Raw genomic sequence first — 17530 nt, 5'->3', positions numbered from 1 at the left:
CTGTATTTTGGGCCACGCGACAAGGGTGAGAATACCTTGCGGTGGGGCTGCAAGTCAAGGGAGTGGGGTGGGACAGAGGGTGGAATGGGGGGGGATATCTATTATCATGGTAGACGGAGCCGCCATTACCACACGCAGTCCGCATTCGGCAGTTAAGGTGACACAAATTGAATTGTCGCTCGATAATACGGCCGTGAGTATTGGTGACTCGACGCCCTCTGTCTCTCTCTCAGTTGACGCATTTCAACTCAACTGAGTCATCTCAGTTGAGTTAGTTGGCGGTGGAACAAGTGCACAGGAGTGTATTGGAGCTGCAGTTGACTGGTGAGTGACAGGTATTGACAGCTGGCGCTGACTGTCAACCTCCACCACATATGACAAATCTATTTTCCTTTTTTTTTCATCAAGACAGATAACTTCGGATGTGTAAATATTTACGCATTTGCTGATGTGAGGGTGGCTTAATGTGTTCCTATTGTGTGTGTGTGTGTGTGTGTGTGTGTGTGTGTGTGTGTGTGTGTGTGTGTGTGTGTGTGTGTGTGTGTGTCAAGCAAGCAGTATATGCGCCGTCAATGAGCGTGATTTACGGGGGACCTTCCGGAAGCCTGTTCAGATTCCAGGCATTCAATGCATATTTCTTCCTTTCAGGTCTGGTTCCAGAACCGTCGCGCGAAGTGGCGCAAGAAAGAGCAGACCCGGAAGGGCCCGGGACGCCCGGCCCACAACGCCCACCCGCAGACCTGCTCGGGCGAACCCATCCCTCCTGCAGAACTGGAACGCCGAGAGCGACTTCGGCGGGAGAAGAAGATCCTGAAGCAGCTGGAGCGCCAGCAGCGCAAGCTGACCCTCAAGGGCGTCCACGTGACCATCGAGCAGCTGCGGCGCGAGTACGAGAACCAACACAAGCCGGAGCCTGAGATCGATGTGGTGGGCGACTGCTCCGATTCCGAAGACACTCGCGACTTCGATGACAATCCAACTCGCGATTCTTCGTCTTCGCAGGAGCCGCCCACGCCCACGCCCACTTCGCCCAAGAGCCCAACCACCCCACCGCCAAAGCGGCCTCGTCCTTCCACATTTTCCATCGCATCTCTCCTCTCGCTGTCAGAGTCTTCGGACTCTCCGCAGGAGACGCCAAACAGCGTCTCAGCGTCGCTAATGACCGGACAGGTGACCTCCCTCGTTACGGCCACATCAACCACCCAAATCACCCTCAATTCTTCAGTTGCCTCGTTGTCCGTGTCGCAAAATACTCCCTCGAACCGGGACTCAGACCTCGTCCATCACATTCCCTCCCTCTCCTTTCTCCCTTCCTCCATCAGCGTCAGTGTCCGGAGACCAACGTCCCCGCTGGACGACCATTAGCTAATGAGGATGATCCTCTAAGCTCATGATCGTCTAAGCTCACGATCAGTTAAGCTCATGATCGTCTAAGCTCATGATCGTCTAAGCTCATGATCGTCTAAGCTACCGATGGTCTAAGCTCATGACCGTCTAAAATCATGATCATCTAAGCTCATGATCATCTAAGCTCACGATCAGCTAAGCTCATGATCGTCTAAGCTCATGACCGTCTAAGCTACCGATCGTCTAAGCTCATGATCGTCTAAGCTCATGATCATCTAAGCTCATGATCATCTAAGCTCACGATCAGCTAAGCTCATGACCGTCTAAGCTCATGATCATCTAAGCTCATGATCATCTAAGCTCACGATCAGCTAAGCTCATGACCGTCTAAGCTACCGATCGTCTAAGCTCATGATCGTCTAAGCTCATGATCATCTAAGCTCATGATCATCTAAGCTCATGATCAGCTAAGCTCCCCACACACACCCTCCAGAGTAGGAAGAGAGATCAGCCTACTGACGAAGGCATTTAAGTCAGGTGTTAAGTCCTCTTTTATTTTTTAGAAGGCCACCAAGACTTTAACGGGTTCGACTGACTATTATAGCTTTAGTTCGCTTGTGAACGTTTCGCTGTGTACATAGCTGGGAAAACGTCGCATGTGTCTCCCGCCAAACATCCCAACTCCGCCCCCTCCAAAGCCGTGTGATATTAACTCTGTAAAATAATCCTGTATACAGTGGTTCTCGATCCTGACGATCTGCGCGAGAGTAGACGGGAATAGAAGGTCCTGTATATACGTTTGTAGCGACTAGCCTGACGCCTCTGTGACTAGCCTGCGACCTGTGACTATCCTGCCGCCTGTGAGAGACTCTCAAAAGAACAAATCCACAAGGGCCGTGACGAGGATTCGAACCTGCGTCCGGGAGCATCCCAGACGCTGCCTTAATCGACTGAGCTACGACATGGTCAAAAAAAAGAGTTGAAACCAGAAGTTCTACTGAACTTACTGGAACGTAAAAGGCAGTGTCTGGGAAGCTCCCGGACGCAGGTTCGAATCCTCGTTACGGCCCTTTTTGGATTTGACTCGAACTCTCCCTTAACACTTCACCCCTATTCGATAAGAATCATTATCTTATTTATTTGTGTCATATTTCATCGTGGTTAGATATATTTGATATATTTATGTCCCCCCCCCAGTGTGTATTATGTATATTGTCAAATGTATACGTAGAAACATGTGTAAATATATAATACTATTATATCTGAAATTCTCGTATTCTTTGTGAAGATCAACTTCCTATTCTCACGTATGTTAATGGGTGATTGATATATGTTTATATATTGATATATTGATTTATCTTTAATACATAACCAAACTGTTTATGATAGCAAGATTCACGCAACAAGCTCTTTAATAATACAATATGCTTTGTTGGTTTAACTGGGCATTTTTATATTATTATTAAATGAATTTTGATTTTGAATGTACGTTACGTCTATATGTAATATAAATTAATATATATATATATATATATATATATATATATATATATATATATATATATATATGTGTGTGTGTGTGTGTGTGTGTGTGTGTGTGTGTGTGTGTGTGTGTGTGTGTGTGTGTGTGTGTGTGTGTACTCACTAGTAGTACTCACCTAGTTGTGCTTGCGGTCGTTGAGCTTTGGCTCTTTGGTCCCGCCTCTCAACTGTCAATCAACTGGTGTACAAGTTCCTGAAGTGTGTGTGTGTTTGTGTGTGTGTGTGTGTGTGTGTGTGTGTGTGTGTGTGTGTGTGTGTGTGTGTGTGTGTGTGTGTGTGTGTGTGGTACTGCAAGTGGGGATGCATATAATTTATCACCTATAATTATCACTCAGACGACCCCACAGCTGAGAAACAAGCAGGAATATACCTTTCCAAGCCAGCTCACCAAAAAATATATTACAAAATAATATAATTTATTATACAATATATTATATAATAAATATAAGTTTGTAGCTCTATCATTCCGTCATATTATTTTCTGTCAGATGAATGATTACAGAGAAAATGGTCTTCAAGAACAGGATTTAATTCTTAGATTTCAAGAACAGGATTTAATTCTTAGATTTCAAGAACAGGATTTAATTCTTAGATTTCAAGAACAGGATTTAATTCTTAGATTTCAAGAACAGGATTTAATTCTTAGATTTCAAGAACAGGATTTAATTCTTAGATTTCAAGAACAGGATTTAATTCTTAGATTTCAAGAACAGGATTTAATTCTTAGATTTCAAGAACAGGATTTAATTCTTAGATTTCAAGAACAGGATTTAATTCTTAGATTTCAAGAACAGGATTTAATTTTTAGATTTCAAGAACAGGATTTAATTCTTAGATTTCAAGAACAGGATTTAATTCTTAGATTTCAAGAACAGGATTTAATTCTTAGATTTCAAGAACAGGATTTAATTCTTAGATTTCAAGAACAGGATTTAATTCTTAGATTTCAAGAACAGGATTTAATTCTTAGATTTCAAGAACAGGATTTAATTCTTAGATTTCAAGAACAGGATTTAATTCTTAGATTTCAAGAACAGGATTTAATTCTTAGATTTCAAGAACAGGATTTAATTCTTAGATTTGTTTCCTATGCTCCACACGGCGGCTGAACAAGAATCAAAAGACGGCAGTTCTGTTCGTGTTCAATATGGTCTCGTGAACACGGACTGAACACGGGGTCCATGAGTTCAGCTACTGGAGGTTCTTGCATTTCGTGGCTTAGCGTCCCCGCGGCCCGGTCCTCGACCAGGCCTCCTTTTTGTTACACATCCCCCAGGAAGCAGCCCGTAGCAGCTGTCTAATTCCCAGGTACCTATTTACTGCTAGGTGAACAGGGATATGCATCAGGGTGAAAGAAACTCCGCCCATTTGTTTCCGCCTCCACCGGGGATCGAATCCGGTACCTCAGGACTATGAATCCGGAGCACTGTCTACTCAGCCGTCAGGCCCCCATAGGGGAGGCTTAAACTACAGATTTAAATGTATTTATTATACATTTAGCGTATATTGTATGATATGAGGTACATTGCGCTATTGCATAAACATACATTTGCAAAATGTGTGATACTATACGGTACTGTATTGGTGTATGCTGTATGATGTATCATACAGCACTATACACATATCATAGTCGCTATACACAGCTGTTTCAGTGTATAATACCATCTGCACTCTCACTACCACTCTCCCTAGCACCTTGTACATTCCTCACCCTACTGTCATTCCTCATCAGTCTTTAAGAACAAAAAGTTTCGAAATAAAAATTTGCCTAAAATTAATTCCAAAATTTCCAGTATTTATAGAGAATTTATATATATTTATAGAGAAAAATGAAAGACAATAAACTGTTATATTACAGAGAAAAGCAAAATAAAGTTTTAATTTACAGAGAAAGACAGTAAAGTATTAAATTACAATATTTCCAGTATTATGTTTATAGAAAAAAAGACGATAAAATGTTAAATTATAGAGAAGGACAATACAGTGTTATATCAGAGAGAAATACGAAAGTATATCATGTTAAATTATATATCTCCACCTATATTGCTGCAGTTTTCTGACCAGTGCAAAGTTTATATATTTAACCGTAGACTAATATTTATAGAATACACTAAAGTTATATTGTTCTATATGCTAAGCTGGAACATGTATACTAAGCTGGAACATGTATACTAAGCTGGAACATGTGTACTAAGCTGGAACTTGTGTACTAAGCTGGAACATGTATACTAAGCTGGAACATGTGTACTAAGCTGGAACATGTATACTAAGCTGGAACATGTATACTAAGCCGGAACTCACCTATGTCTAATTTCATCAGACTCACAACAAAGCCAAATTCATTAATTTACAGTACATATAATTTTTGAATTAATAAAAAAGAATAGGGGTGGTAGGAGAAGAAAAGATTAAAGTGTTCACTGAGAATCCACAAGGTCTTCTCTGAATACTTTTATTTTCTTCTCCGAGGCTATGGGTCCCTTAATATATATATATATATATATATATATATATATATATATATATATATATATATATATATATATATATATATATATATATATATATGCGAACAAGCCTGAATGGTCCCCAGGACTATATGCGACTGAAAACTCACACCCCAGAAGTGACTCGAACCCATACTCCAAGGAGCAACGCAACTGGTAACTACAGGACGCCTTAATCCGCTTGACCATCACGACCGGACATAAGGAAGTGATAGCCGAAGCTATTTGAACCACTTCAGTCATATATATATATATATATATATATATATATATATATATATATATATATATATATATATATATATATATATATATATATATATATATATATATATATATATATATATATATATATATAAGATTTTAATAAACATTTGCCATATATTTTCATTATTTGTACAGATAGTTTCAAACCTTCAGATGAGGTACAATTATTAGTTATTTGGCTAAATGCAAACATTCTGCACTTGACTAGAGACAAACATTTCCATAGTACAACTTTTGACACAATTTCTGAAGGCTTTTGTGGAAAGTGATTTTCCTTGGTCGATGATCAATACTGCTGTTGTTGCTGTTGTTGACCCACGGAGAGAGTATTGATGGCTGTTGAAACACTATACACAGAAATCACAATAGCGTGATGCATCAAATGAACAAATCCACAAGGGCCGTGACGAGGGTTCGAATCTAAGTCCGAGATCATCCCAGACGCTGTCTTTATCGACTGAGCTACGACATGGTTAAAAGAATTGAAACCGAAGAACTTTGTTCATTTGATGCATCGCGCTATTGTGATTTCTGTGTGTAATGTAGACTTGGAAAATTGTAACTGATTGTAAATTGAAAATTGAAAAATGACTGTATAAAGAAAAATTCATATTAGTTATACATCGTCTTGAATACACACAAAGGACTAGATAAGGCCTAACCTGAGACACACATACTCCAGAGGCCAAGATTCTTCAAGACCTTTACCTATCACCATACGAAACCTGTATATCCTTCATCAATCATTGCAATCATCAAGACATCAACATCAATGACATCATCATTGCAATCATCAATCATTGCAACATCATTTACATATATTAAACAGTTTATGAACTTCGAAGCTACCCAATCCAAGGTTATTAATGTTATAAGTAACCTCGTAGTGCCTCGGAGCTCAAACAATAGTTTAAAAATTTTGTAAACAAAGCCGTCCTCACTGCTGAAAGATATACCGGTTTCGTACAGGTAAATGCTTGATATGTCTTACCCATAGACTGAGAACCCACGAAACTAGATCTTAGCTGTATACACAATCATACAGCCGCTCCCTCAAATAAACTAACAAATACAACAGGCACAATTCGAATGCTCATACAACTCCAAGACTCCTACCAAGTCCTGACGGCTGTGTGGACAGCGCTCGGGATTCGTAGTCCTGAGGTTCTGGGTTCTATCCCCGGTGGAGGCGGAAACAAATGGGCAGAGATTCTTTCACCCCGATGCATGCCCCTGTTCACCCTAGCAGTAAATAGGTACCTGGGAGTTAGACAGCTGCTACGGGCTGCTTCCTGGGGGATGTGTAACAAAAAGGAGGCCTGGTCGAGGACCGGGCCGCGGGGACGCTAAGCCCCGAAATCATCTCAAGATAAGACACTCAGTTCTTACTAATGACTGATACTACTCTTAGCAAGCGTTGACAAGTGAGATGACTAACTACCTCTGGTCATGAACTAGGTGATTTAACCAAACAGTTCAAACAAGTGGCATTCTTCCCATATAATTACTATAATAAATGTTATATTTCATTATACCAACTACGCAGAGAATACACAGGATTCTTTATAGGCACACATATATATATATATATATATATATATATATATATATATATATATATATATATATATATATATATATATATATATATATATATATATATATATACTATATATTCCACAGACACTTTATATAAAAGAACAACCCTTGAACTGTTCAAATAACCTCCCCACAACTGTTCAAAGAAGTTACCGGTAATTGTTCAATGAACTTCCTATCAAATGTTCACAAACCCAAATTACATTGTTCCAGACAATTCTCTAAGTTCAAGACTAAGTTCTCGGTGAACTAGACATCTATAACATGGTTAAACGCATCTTTCAATATCCGTTGTTGATGTTTTAGATTCAGCTACTTAGAACAAAAGTTCCAAAGTAGCACGGGCTATGGTGAGCCCGTAGTGGACTTACCTGGCACAGGAGCGGGGCAAGTAGCACGGGCTATGGTGAGCCCGTAGTGGACTTACCTGGCACAGGAGTGGGGCAAGTAGCACGGGCTATGGTGAGCCCGTAGTGGACTTACCTGGCACAGGAGCGGGGCAAGTAGCACGGGCTATGGTGAGCCCGTAGTGGACTTACCTGGCACAGGAGCGGGGCAAGTAGCACGGGCTATGGTGAGCCCGTAGTGGACTTACCTGGCACAGGAGCGGGGCAAGTAGCACGGGGTATGGTGAGCCCGTAGTGGACTTTTCTGGCACAGGAGCGGGGCAAGTAGCACGGGCTATGGTGAGCCCGTAGTGGACTTACCCGGCTCAGGAGCGGGGCAAGTAGCACGGGCTATGGTGAGCCCGTAGTGGACTTACCCGGCACAGGAGCGGGGCAAGTAGCACGGGCTATGGTGAGCCCGTAGTGGACTTACCCGGCTCAGGAGCGGGGCAAGTAGCACGGGCTATGGTGAGCCCGTAGTGGACTTACCCGGCACAGGAGCGGGGCAAGTAGCACGGGCTATGGTGAGCCCGTAGTGGACTTACCCGGCACAGGAGCGGGGCAAGTAGCACGGGATGTGGTGAGCCCGTAGTGGACTTACCCGGCACAGGAGCGGGGCAAGTAGCACGGGCTGTGGTGAGCCCGTAGTGGACTTACCTGGCACAGGAGCGGGGCAAGTAGCACGGGCTATGGTGAGCCCGTAGTGGACTTACCTGGCACAGGAGCGGGGCAAGTAGCACGGGCTATGGTGAACCCGTAGTGGACTTACCCGGCACAGGAGTGGGGCAAGTAGCACGGGCTATGGTGAGCCCGTAGTGGACTTACCTGGCACAGGAGCGGGGCAAGTAGCACGGGCTGTGGTGAGCCCGTAGTGGACTTACCTGGCACAGGAGCGGGGCAAGTAGCACGGGCTATGGTGAGCCCGTAGTGGACTTACCTGGCACAGGAGCGGGGCAAGTAGCACGGGCTATGGTGAGCCCGTAGTGGACTTACCTGGCACAGGAGCGGGGCAAGTAGCACGGGCTATGGTGAGCCCGTAGTGGACTTACCTGGCACAGGAGCGGGGCAAGTAGCACGGGCTATGGTGAGCCCGTAGTGGACTTACCTGGCACAGGAGCGGGGCAAGTAGCACGGGCTATGGTGAGCCCGTAGTGGACTTACCTGGCACAGGAGCGGGGCAAGTAGCACGGGCTATGGTGAGCCCGTAGTGGACTTACCTGACACAGGAGCGGGGCAAGTAGCACGGGCTATGGTGAGCCCGTAGTGGACTTACCTGACACAGGAGCGGGGCAAGTAGCACGGGCTATGGTGAGCCCGTAGTGGACTTACCTGGCACAGGAGCGGGGCAAGTAGCACGGGCTATGGTGAGCCCGTAGTGGACTTACCTGGCACAGGAGCGGGGCAAGTAGCACGGGCTATGGTCAGCCCGTAGTGGACTTACCTGACACAGGAGCGGGGCAAGTAGCACGGGCTATGGTGAGCCCGTAGTGGACTTACCTGGCACAGGAGCGGGGCAAGTAGCACGGGCTATGGTCAGCCCGTAGTGGACTTACCTGACACAGGAGCGGGGCTGTAATTCCTTCAATATCCGGCATTAGGAATAATATATAAATGATTTATTTACGCAATACCCTTCTCTCTTGTGACGTGAGAGGTGCACTGTTTCATGACTTAATGCCATTTAAATGTGTGTTATTAAGAGCACAAGAACTGGACTTTGGGCTTTCAAGACCAATTCATTTTTTGAAAATATTTAATGAACTATTTCAGCCGAAGGGAAGGGAATTATCTGGGGAAAGCACCAAGCCATTACGACTATATAGCACTGGGAAGGGGTCAGGATAAGGTTCTTTGGGATGGGACGGAGGGAAGGGAATGGTTAGAAGTGAAAGTAAATGAATGTTCTACTCTGAATTCGGAGTATGGTGTCCTTGTATCTATCTATCTACGTCCTTCTATCTATCCCTGCGCAGTCACAGCTGGTTATAAAATATACATAATCATGCAATATTATAGTTGTATGATTTATCCATTGAAGAAATCTGGCTGCGCTTACATCAAAGAGTGCCTACCCGCCAAACACACACCGAATCTACGACGTTGGTACAACGTTCGAGCAAGTTTGAACACCTGCTAACCACTTATAACAACCAATATAGCAAGTTGTAACAACGTTCTAATACGTCATAAACACGTTAAGCCAAGATGTAACAACTTTATTACAAGTTGTAACAAGCGGAAAATAGAGACAGTTACGGTTTGTGTTTCCAGGGTATAGACCTGGGAGTGGGAGACGGTAGAGCGACGGTCTCGCTTCATGCAGGTCGGCGTTCAATCCCCCGAGACCGTCCCAACAAGTAGTTGGCCACCATTCCTTCCCCCCGTCCCATCCCAAATCCTTATCCTGACCCCTTCCCAGATTGCTATATAGTCGTAATGGCTTGGCGCTTTCCCCCCCCCTGATAATTCCCTTCCCCCCCTCTCCCCTTTCCTTCTAATGACTCTAAGAGTCGCCGAGAGTTGATTGGCTCTCGCGCGCCGCGGCTCTTCGCCAATAACAACCGTCCCAGGCCAATTGGTGGCGGCCATACAGAGGGGGACATTCGTGACTGCCTCGACGACAAGGTACACGCCATATTAGCCCTCTCCCCCCCCCTTCCCCCCCACCCTTTTCACCCCCTCTTCCCCCCCCCCCCCCCTTTCCCCCCCTCACCCTCCTGGAACTCCTATTGGTGGCTACTACGAAGTGCGTTATATAGCGTAGGGGGAATTAAAGGAGTTATGTGTGTGCCTCTCGCCTGCCTGAAACGACGGAATCGCTTCATGCAGGTCGGTGTTCAATCCCCGACCGTCCCAACAAGTAGTTGGGTGCGCACAAAAGCCCCCCCAAAAAAGGTTGTGTTTATTCAAGTATTAAACTTCATCGACATCATTTAAATTTAGACAAAAGTAAAATACATTTTTGGGCTGCACATTGTGGAGGAATTATTGATGACGTTGGTATTATAAATTGTATACAGCGTTGCCAAACACTTAAACAATAAAAGCTTAAACTGCTGATACACTCCAGCACTGACCAGGGCACAAAAAGCTCTGAATACGGTAAAGAAAGCCCTGAACGCGGCAAAGAAAGCCCTGAACACGACAAAGAAAGCCCTGAACGCGACAAAGAAAGCCCTGAACACGACAAAGAAAGCCCTGAACGCGACAAAGAAAGCCCTGAACACGGCAAAGAAAGCCCTGAACGCGGCAAAGAAAGCCCTGAACGCGACAAAGAAAGCCCTGAACGCGACAAAGAAAGCCCTGAACACGGTAAAGAAAGCCCTGAACGCGACAAAGAAAGCCCTGAACGCGACAAAGAACGCCCTCACCACGACAAAGAAAGCCCCAAACACGACAAAGAAACATGGCATAAACAACCACTGATTGTCATCAGCGTTCTTCACCCGCTGCAATAAAGTCCCCCCAATAAAATCAGAAGATGAGCCGTAATGAGGGCTCGAACCATCTTAATGAGGGTGGAAAATGTCTCCAAATCCATTTTCCGGCTCCAATTGTGGAAATTTTATGACTTTATAGCATTTGGGCTCTCAAGAGGGGAGCAATAATGACTTGAAGTCAGGTCGCCCAATGACACTAAGGAAAGCTTTAGTTGGTAACAAAAATTGGAGTGGTTAAGCTTAAATATGTGTGTGTGTTATACAAGCTTCCCCTCCACCCCCCATGATGTTTAAAGCTTAGGGGTTTAAATTACAAGTTAATTACTAGGGGGGGGGGTGTTGTTTGTTTACACCCCCCCCTTCCTTCCCCTCTCTGTTAATGGGCATGGGTATATGGCCTGTAAATATGGGGGATATAAACATGTATTACAACTACTTATTGTATCCAAAGTATATATATATATATATATATATATATATATATATATATATATATATATATATATATATATATATATATATATATATATATATATATATATATATATATATATATATATATATATATATATATATATATATATATATATATATATATATGCAATTGACGATCACAAAACACTGATCATTTTATGCGGAAAATCCACAGAGAAATATGAAATGAGGTGAACGTTTCGGCTTGTTAAAGCCTTTGTCAACACCAGACTGACTAAGGAGAAGGGAGAAGGGGGAGTATATATAGGCCGACACCTGACCAACCCATCCCTAGGGAAAGAATTAACCAAAAACAGGTATAGCTTACCTTAGAATGGTCAAAGAGGATTAAGCGGTCAGAGAATAAGGATGAAAGATTAAAGAAAAGCCTCATGAACACACAATATATGAATATACAATTATAATGAGACATTGTAACCCTCTCTATCAGAGTTGTTTCTTAAACTGTTGTGCAATATTATAACTTAAAAATGGATCAAGTTTGTACATACCAGTACTAACATTAAGAAGATTTGGACACTGATTAGAGCAGACTCAATCAAATTCCGTTCCACGAAATCACCACAATTGGTAATGCTTTTTGCCCCATTCCAGTTAATATTGTGATCGCATAAACTCGTATGTAGATACAATGCATTAGACGTTTGGGCAGTTCTAATACTATAAGCATGTTGTGACAACCGCAATTGTAAGGACAAGCCGAAACGTTCACCTCATTTCATATTTCTCTGTGGATTTTCCGCATATATATATATATATATATATATATATATATATATATATATATATATATATATATATATATATATATATATATATATATGTATATATATATATATATATATATATATATATATATATATATATATATATGTCGTACCTAGTAGCCAGAACGCACTTTTCGGCCTACTATGCAAGGCCCGATTTGCCTAATAAGCCAAGTTTTCCTGAAATAATATATTTTCTCTAATTTTTTTCTTATGAAATGATAAAGCTACCCATTTCATTATGTATGAGGTCAATTTTTTTTATTAGAGTTAAAATTAATATAGTTATATGACCGAATCTAACCAACCCTACCTAACCTAACCTAACCTATCTTTATAGGTTAGGTTAGGTTAGGTAGCCGAAAAAGTTAGGTTAGGTTAGGTTAGGTAGGTTAGGTAGTCGAAAAACAATTAATTCATGAAAACTTGGCTTATTAGGCAAATCGGGCCTTGCATAGTAAGCTGAGAAGTGCGTTCTGGCTACTAGGTACGTCATATATATATATATATATATATATATATATATATATATATATATATATATATATATATATATATATATATATATATATATATATATATATATATATATACAAAAATACATGCGAACCCAAGCAACCTACCTAACCTATCGAGTCTGATGCATGGAACACGTGACTATTAATTGAAAGAGAACTTTAAAAAAAATCTTATAGCTCGGTGTTTTGGGGTGAATTTATTCCTAGTATTTATTAGGGTGTTTTGATCTCTACTTAACACCTGTGACATATATATATATATATGTGTGTGTGTACTCACCTAGTTGTGCTTGCGGGGGTTGAGCTCTGGCTCTTTGGTCCCGCCTCTCAACTGTCAATCAACTGGTGTACAGGTTCCTGAGCCTATTGGGCTCTATCATATCTATATTTAAAACTGTGTATGGAGTCAGCCTCCACCACATCACTGCCTAATGCATTCCATCTGTTAACTACTCTGACACTAAAAAAAGTTCTTTCTAACGTCCCTGTGGCTCATGTGGGTACTCAGTCTCCACCTGTGTCCCCTTGTTCGCGTACCGCCAATGTTGAATAGTTTATCCTTGTCTACCCTGTCAATTCCTCTGATAATTTTGTAGCTAGTGATCATGTCTCCCCTTTTCTGTCTTCCAGTGTCGTGATGTGCATCTCACGCAGCCTTTCCTCGTAACTCATGCCTCTTAGTTCTGGGACTAGTCTAGTGGCATACCTCTGAGCTTTTTCCAGCTTCGTCTTGTGCTTGACAAGGTATGGGCTCCATGCTGGGCCCGCATACTCCATGATTGGTCTTATATATGTGGTATACAAGGTTCTGAATGATTCCTTACACAGGTTCCTGAACGCCGTTCTGATGTTAGCCAGCCTCGCATATGCCGCAGACGTTATTCTTTTTATGTGGGCTTCAGGAGACAGGTTTGGTGTGATATCAACTCCTAGATCTTTCGCTCTGTCCGATTCATTAAGTACTTCATTTCTCATTCGGTATCCTGTGTTTGGCTTCCTGTTTCCACTGCCTAGTTTCATTACTTTGCATTTACTCGCGTCGAACTTTAATAACCATTTGTTGGATCTTGTAGCCTACTACTATCATCCTCCATTTTAATCCTCCTCATAAATTTTGCACCACCAGTAAACATTGAGAGAAACGATTCTATACTCTCTGAGAGATAATTTACATATACCAGAAACAGTATATGTCCAAGGACTGACCCTTGCGGGACTTTACTTGTAACGTCTCGCCAATCTGAGACCTCACCCCTCACAGTAATTCGCTGTCTTCTGTTGCTTAGGTACTCCCTTATCCAATGGAGTACCTTGCCTTTCACTCCAGCCTGTATCTCCAGCTTTTTCCACAAGCCTCTTGAGTTTTACTGTGTAAAAGGCTTTCTGGCAATCCAAAAATACCCAGTCTGTCCACCCTCTCTTTCTTGCCTGATTTTTGTTGCCTGATCGTAGAATTCAATTAATCCTGTGAGGCAGGACTTGCCATCCCTGAACCCGTGTTGATGCTGTGTTACAAAGTTCTTTCGCTCCAGATGTTCCACTCTTTTTTTCGCACAATCTTCTCTATTAGCTTGCATGGTATGCAGGTTAGGGACACTGGCCTGTAGTTCAGTGCCTCCTGTCTATCCCCTTTCTTGTATATCGGGACTACATTAGCCGTATTCCAAATTTTGGGCAATTCCCCTGTTACCAGTGATACACTATGGAGAGTGGCAGGCACAGTGCTTCTGCTCCTTCCTTTAGTATCCAAGAGGAGATTCCATCTGGGCATATGGCCTTTGTCACATCCAACTCTAGTAAACACTTCCTTACTTCTCCGCTGGTAATCTCAAACTCTTCCAGTAGTTCCTGGTTAACTATTCCATCTCTTATCTCTGGAACTTCTCCTTGCTCTAATGTGAAGACCTCCTGGGATTTCTTATTCAGTTCCTCACACACTTCCTTGTCGTTTGTAGTAAATCCTTCTGCCCCTATCCTTAATTTCATTACCCGTTCCTTTACTGTTGTTTTTCCTCCTGATGTGGCTGTGCAGCAATTTAGGCTGAGTCTTTGCCTTGCTTGCGATGTTAATTTCGTATTGTCTTTCTGCCTCTCTTCTCATCCTGACATATTCATTCCTGGCATTCTGGTATCTTTCTCTGCTCTCCAGTGTCCTGTTATTCCTATAGTTTCTCCATGCCCTTTTACTTTGCTGCTTAGCTAGCCTACATCTTTGATTATACCATGGGTTTCTCATCTTCATTTCGTTTTCCTTTTGGACCGGGACAAACTTGTCTGTTGCCTCCTTACACTTCTGCGTGATGTAGTCCATCATGTCTTGGGCCGTCTTTCCTCTGAGCTCTGTTTCCCATGTTATATCTGTTAGAAATTTCCTTATCTCCTCATAGTTTCCCTTACGGAATGCCAGTCTTTTGTTTTCAGTTCCCCTCCTCGAGTTCTTTAACCTTTCTTCAACCAGATACTTAAACGTCAGTACACTGTGGTCGCTCATTCCTACTGGGGCCTCGAAACCGATATCCCTTATGTCGGAGTCGTTCAGAGTGAAGACCAGGTCGAGTCTCGCTGGTTCATCGTTTCCTCTCATTCTTGTGGGTTCCCTGACATGCTGGCTTAAGAAGTATCTTGTCGCCACCTCCAATAGTTTGGCTCCCCATGTATCCTCACCTCCATGCGGTTCCTTGTTCTCCCAGTCTATCCTTCCGTGATTGAAGTCCCCCATGATGAGCAGGTGGGATCTATTTCTACAGGCAGCAGAGGCTGCCCTCTCAATTATAGTGTTAACTGCCTTGTTGTTGGTGTCAAACTCTTGCCTGGGTCTTCTGTCATTTGCTGGAGGGTTATACATTACTGCTACTACTATTCTTGGTCCTTCCATTGTCATGGTGCCTGTTATGTAGTCTCTGAACCCCTCGCAGCCCGGGATAACCATCTCCTTGAAACTCCATTCCTTTCTCATTAGTAGGGCCACTCCACCTCCTCCCCTACCCTCCCTCTCTTTCCTTATTACTGTGTACTCCTGGGGAAACACCGCATTCGTTATGATTCCTGAGAGTTTTGTTTCTGTGAGTTCGATTACATCTGGGTTCACTTATTGTGCTCTTTCCTTTAGTTCACTTGCCTTGCTTATAATCCCATCTATGTTCGAGTACATCACCATGAAACTGACTCTCTTCTGTCCCTTCCTCAGTGTCTGTTGACTCCCCTGAAGCAGGGAAACAGGGAGGGTCCGGGATGGGAGGGGCCTAGGAAGGGTGACATGGGGGATCTGAGGTGTGCGAGGGCTGGGTGGTAGAGGAGGGAGGGCTTGGGAGGGGCTGGGGGGGGGAAAGGGAGGTACTGGGGAGGGGTTTGAGTGGGGGGGGGAGGATGCCGTAGGTGGGCACTTAATGGGGGGCTGGCAGGGGTTGGGGCAGGTAGGATGTCTATTGGGTGGAAGGTGGGGATGGTGCTCCTCTCCCTGTGGCTGTTGAACTGCTTGTGGAGGGTTCCCCACTCCCCTCTGGGATTGTAGGGTTTGGGGTTGTGGTCCCCTGTGTGTGTGTGTGTGTGTGTGTGTGTGTGTGTGTGTGTGTGTGTGTGTGTGTGTGTGTGTGTGTGTGTGTGTGTGTGTGTGTGTGCGTGCGTGCGTGCGTGCGTGCGTGCGTGTGTGTGTATTCACCATTCATTTATACCCGTTACTTATCAGCACATTTAATCATCTGTTCGCTTTGTTCGCTTATAATATTTATTTGCTGGTTCAGACGGTTCCTTTAATAACGAGATGTCGCGCCATAAAGTTACTTTAATTAAGTTACTCTTGAACTATGATTCGCGGGTCCAGCGGGGCGCGAACCCGGAATTCCATCCTAATTATATGTTGCGAATCCTACATAATCCGCATCAACTTTCTAAACATTTATTAGCAGTGTTTCGAGTACATCAACGGCCCTGTTACGGCGTATGAATATGTATTGTTGATATTAGACGTGCAGCCAATCTGATTTATTTGTATGCAATTAATTTCAAGATTTACTGTGCAATGCATCTATATATATATATATATATATATATATATATATATATATATATATATATATATATATATATATATATATATATATATATATATATATATATATTGCCCGTGCTACTTGGAATAACAGTTCCAAGTAGCACGGACTATGGTGAGCCCGTAGGTACTTATATATTATTTAGGGGGCAACATAACACTATGTGTCAGCATCTTCCGATGGCTGAAGGTAATAGGCAAAATTAAAACAAAACAAATACATATTACTGGGTCATTTGAAGCTAATGCTGCCCATTTTAACCCTGGTTGGTAAATACCAATTACGTTCTCTGACGAGCCAATTATTATTTGGCCTGACAGATTTTTCCTCATCTGCGCGGTTAACAACATTGAAAATCTCAGAGCCCATTACTAATCTTGGGGCCAGATTCACGAAGCAGTTACGCAAGCACTTACGAACCTGGGGCCAGATTCACGAAGCAGTTACGCAAGCACTTACGAACCTGGGGCCAGATTCACGAAGCAGTTACGCAAGCACTTACGAACCTGGGGCCAGATTCACGAAGCAGTTACGCAAGCACTTACGAACCTGGGGCCAGATTCACGAAGCAGTTACGCAAGCACTTACGAACCTGGGGCCAGATTCACGAAGC

The 17530-nt window shown here is 43.0% G+C and overlaps 2 protein-coding genes across 2 annotated transcripts in view; both read left to right on the top strand.

Annotated features, from left to right (window-relative positions):
• LOC123752123 (homeobox protein unc-4 homolog) overlaps positions 1 to 2615 on the top strand; it is an 85721-nt gene extending 83106 nt beyond the window's left edge. Inside the window, exon 3 of the mRNA XM_069334704.1 lies at positions 649 to 2615. Coding sequence (XP_069190805.1) covers positions 649 to 1365 — 717 coding nt within the window. The 3' untranslated portion in view covers positions 1366 to 2615. The remainder of the gene's footprint in view (positions 1 to 648) is intronic.
• Positions 2616 to 4445: 1830 nt separating this feature from the next.
• On the top strand, positions 4446 to 11106 carry LOC138370269 (calcium-binding and coiled-coil domain-containing protein 2-like). Its single transcript, XM_069334278.1, has 2 exons — positions 4446 to 4462; positions 10719 to 11106. The coding sequence occupies exons 1-2, from the start codon at positions 4446 to 4448 to the stop codon at positions 11104 to 11106; spliced, it is 405 nt and encodes a 134-aa protein (XP_069190379.1).
• The last annotated feature ends 6424 nt before the right edge of the window (positions 11107 to 17530 follow it).

This window comes from Procambarus clarkii, chromosome 31 (assembly GCF_040958095.1).
Source record: "Procambarus clarkii isolate CNS0578487 chromosome 31, FALCON_Pclarkii_2.0, whole genome shotgun sequence".
NCBI classification, from domain to species: domain Eukaryota; kingdom Metazoa; phylum Arthropoda; class Malacostraca; order Decapoda; family Cambaridae; genus Procambarus; species Procambarus clarkii.
The sequence above is the reverse complement of the archived record's forward strand: the minus strand, read 5'-3'. Positions and strand labels throughout refer to the sequence as shown.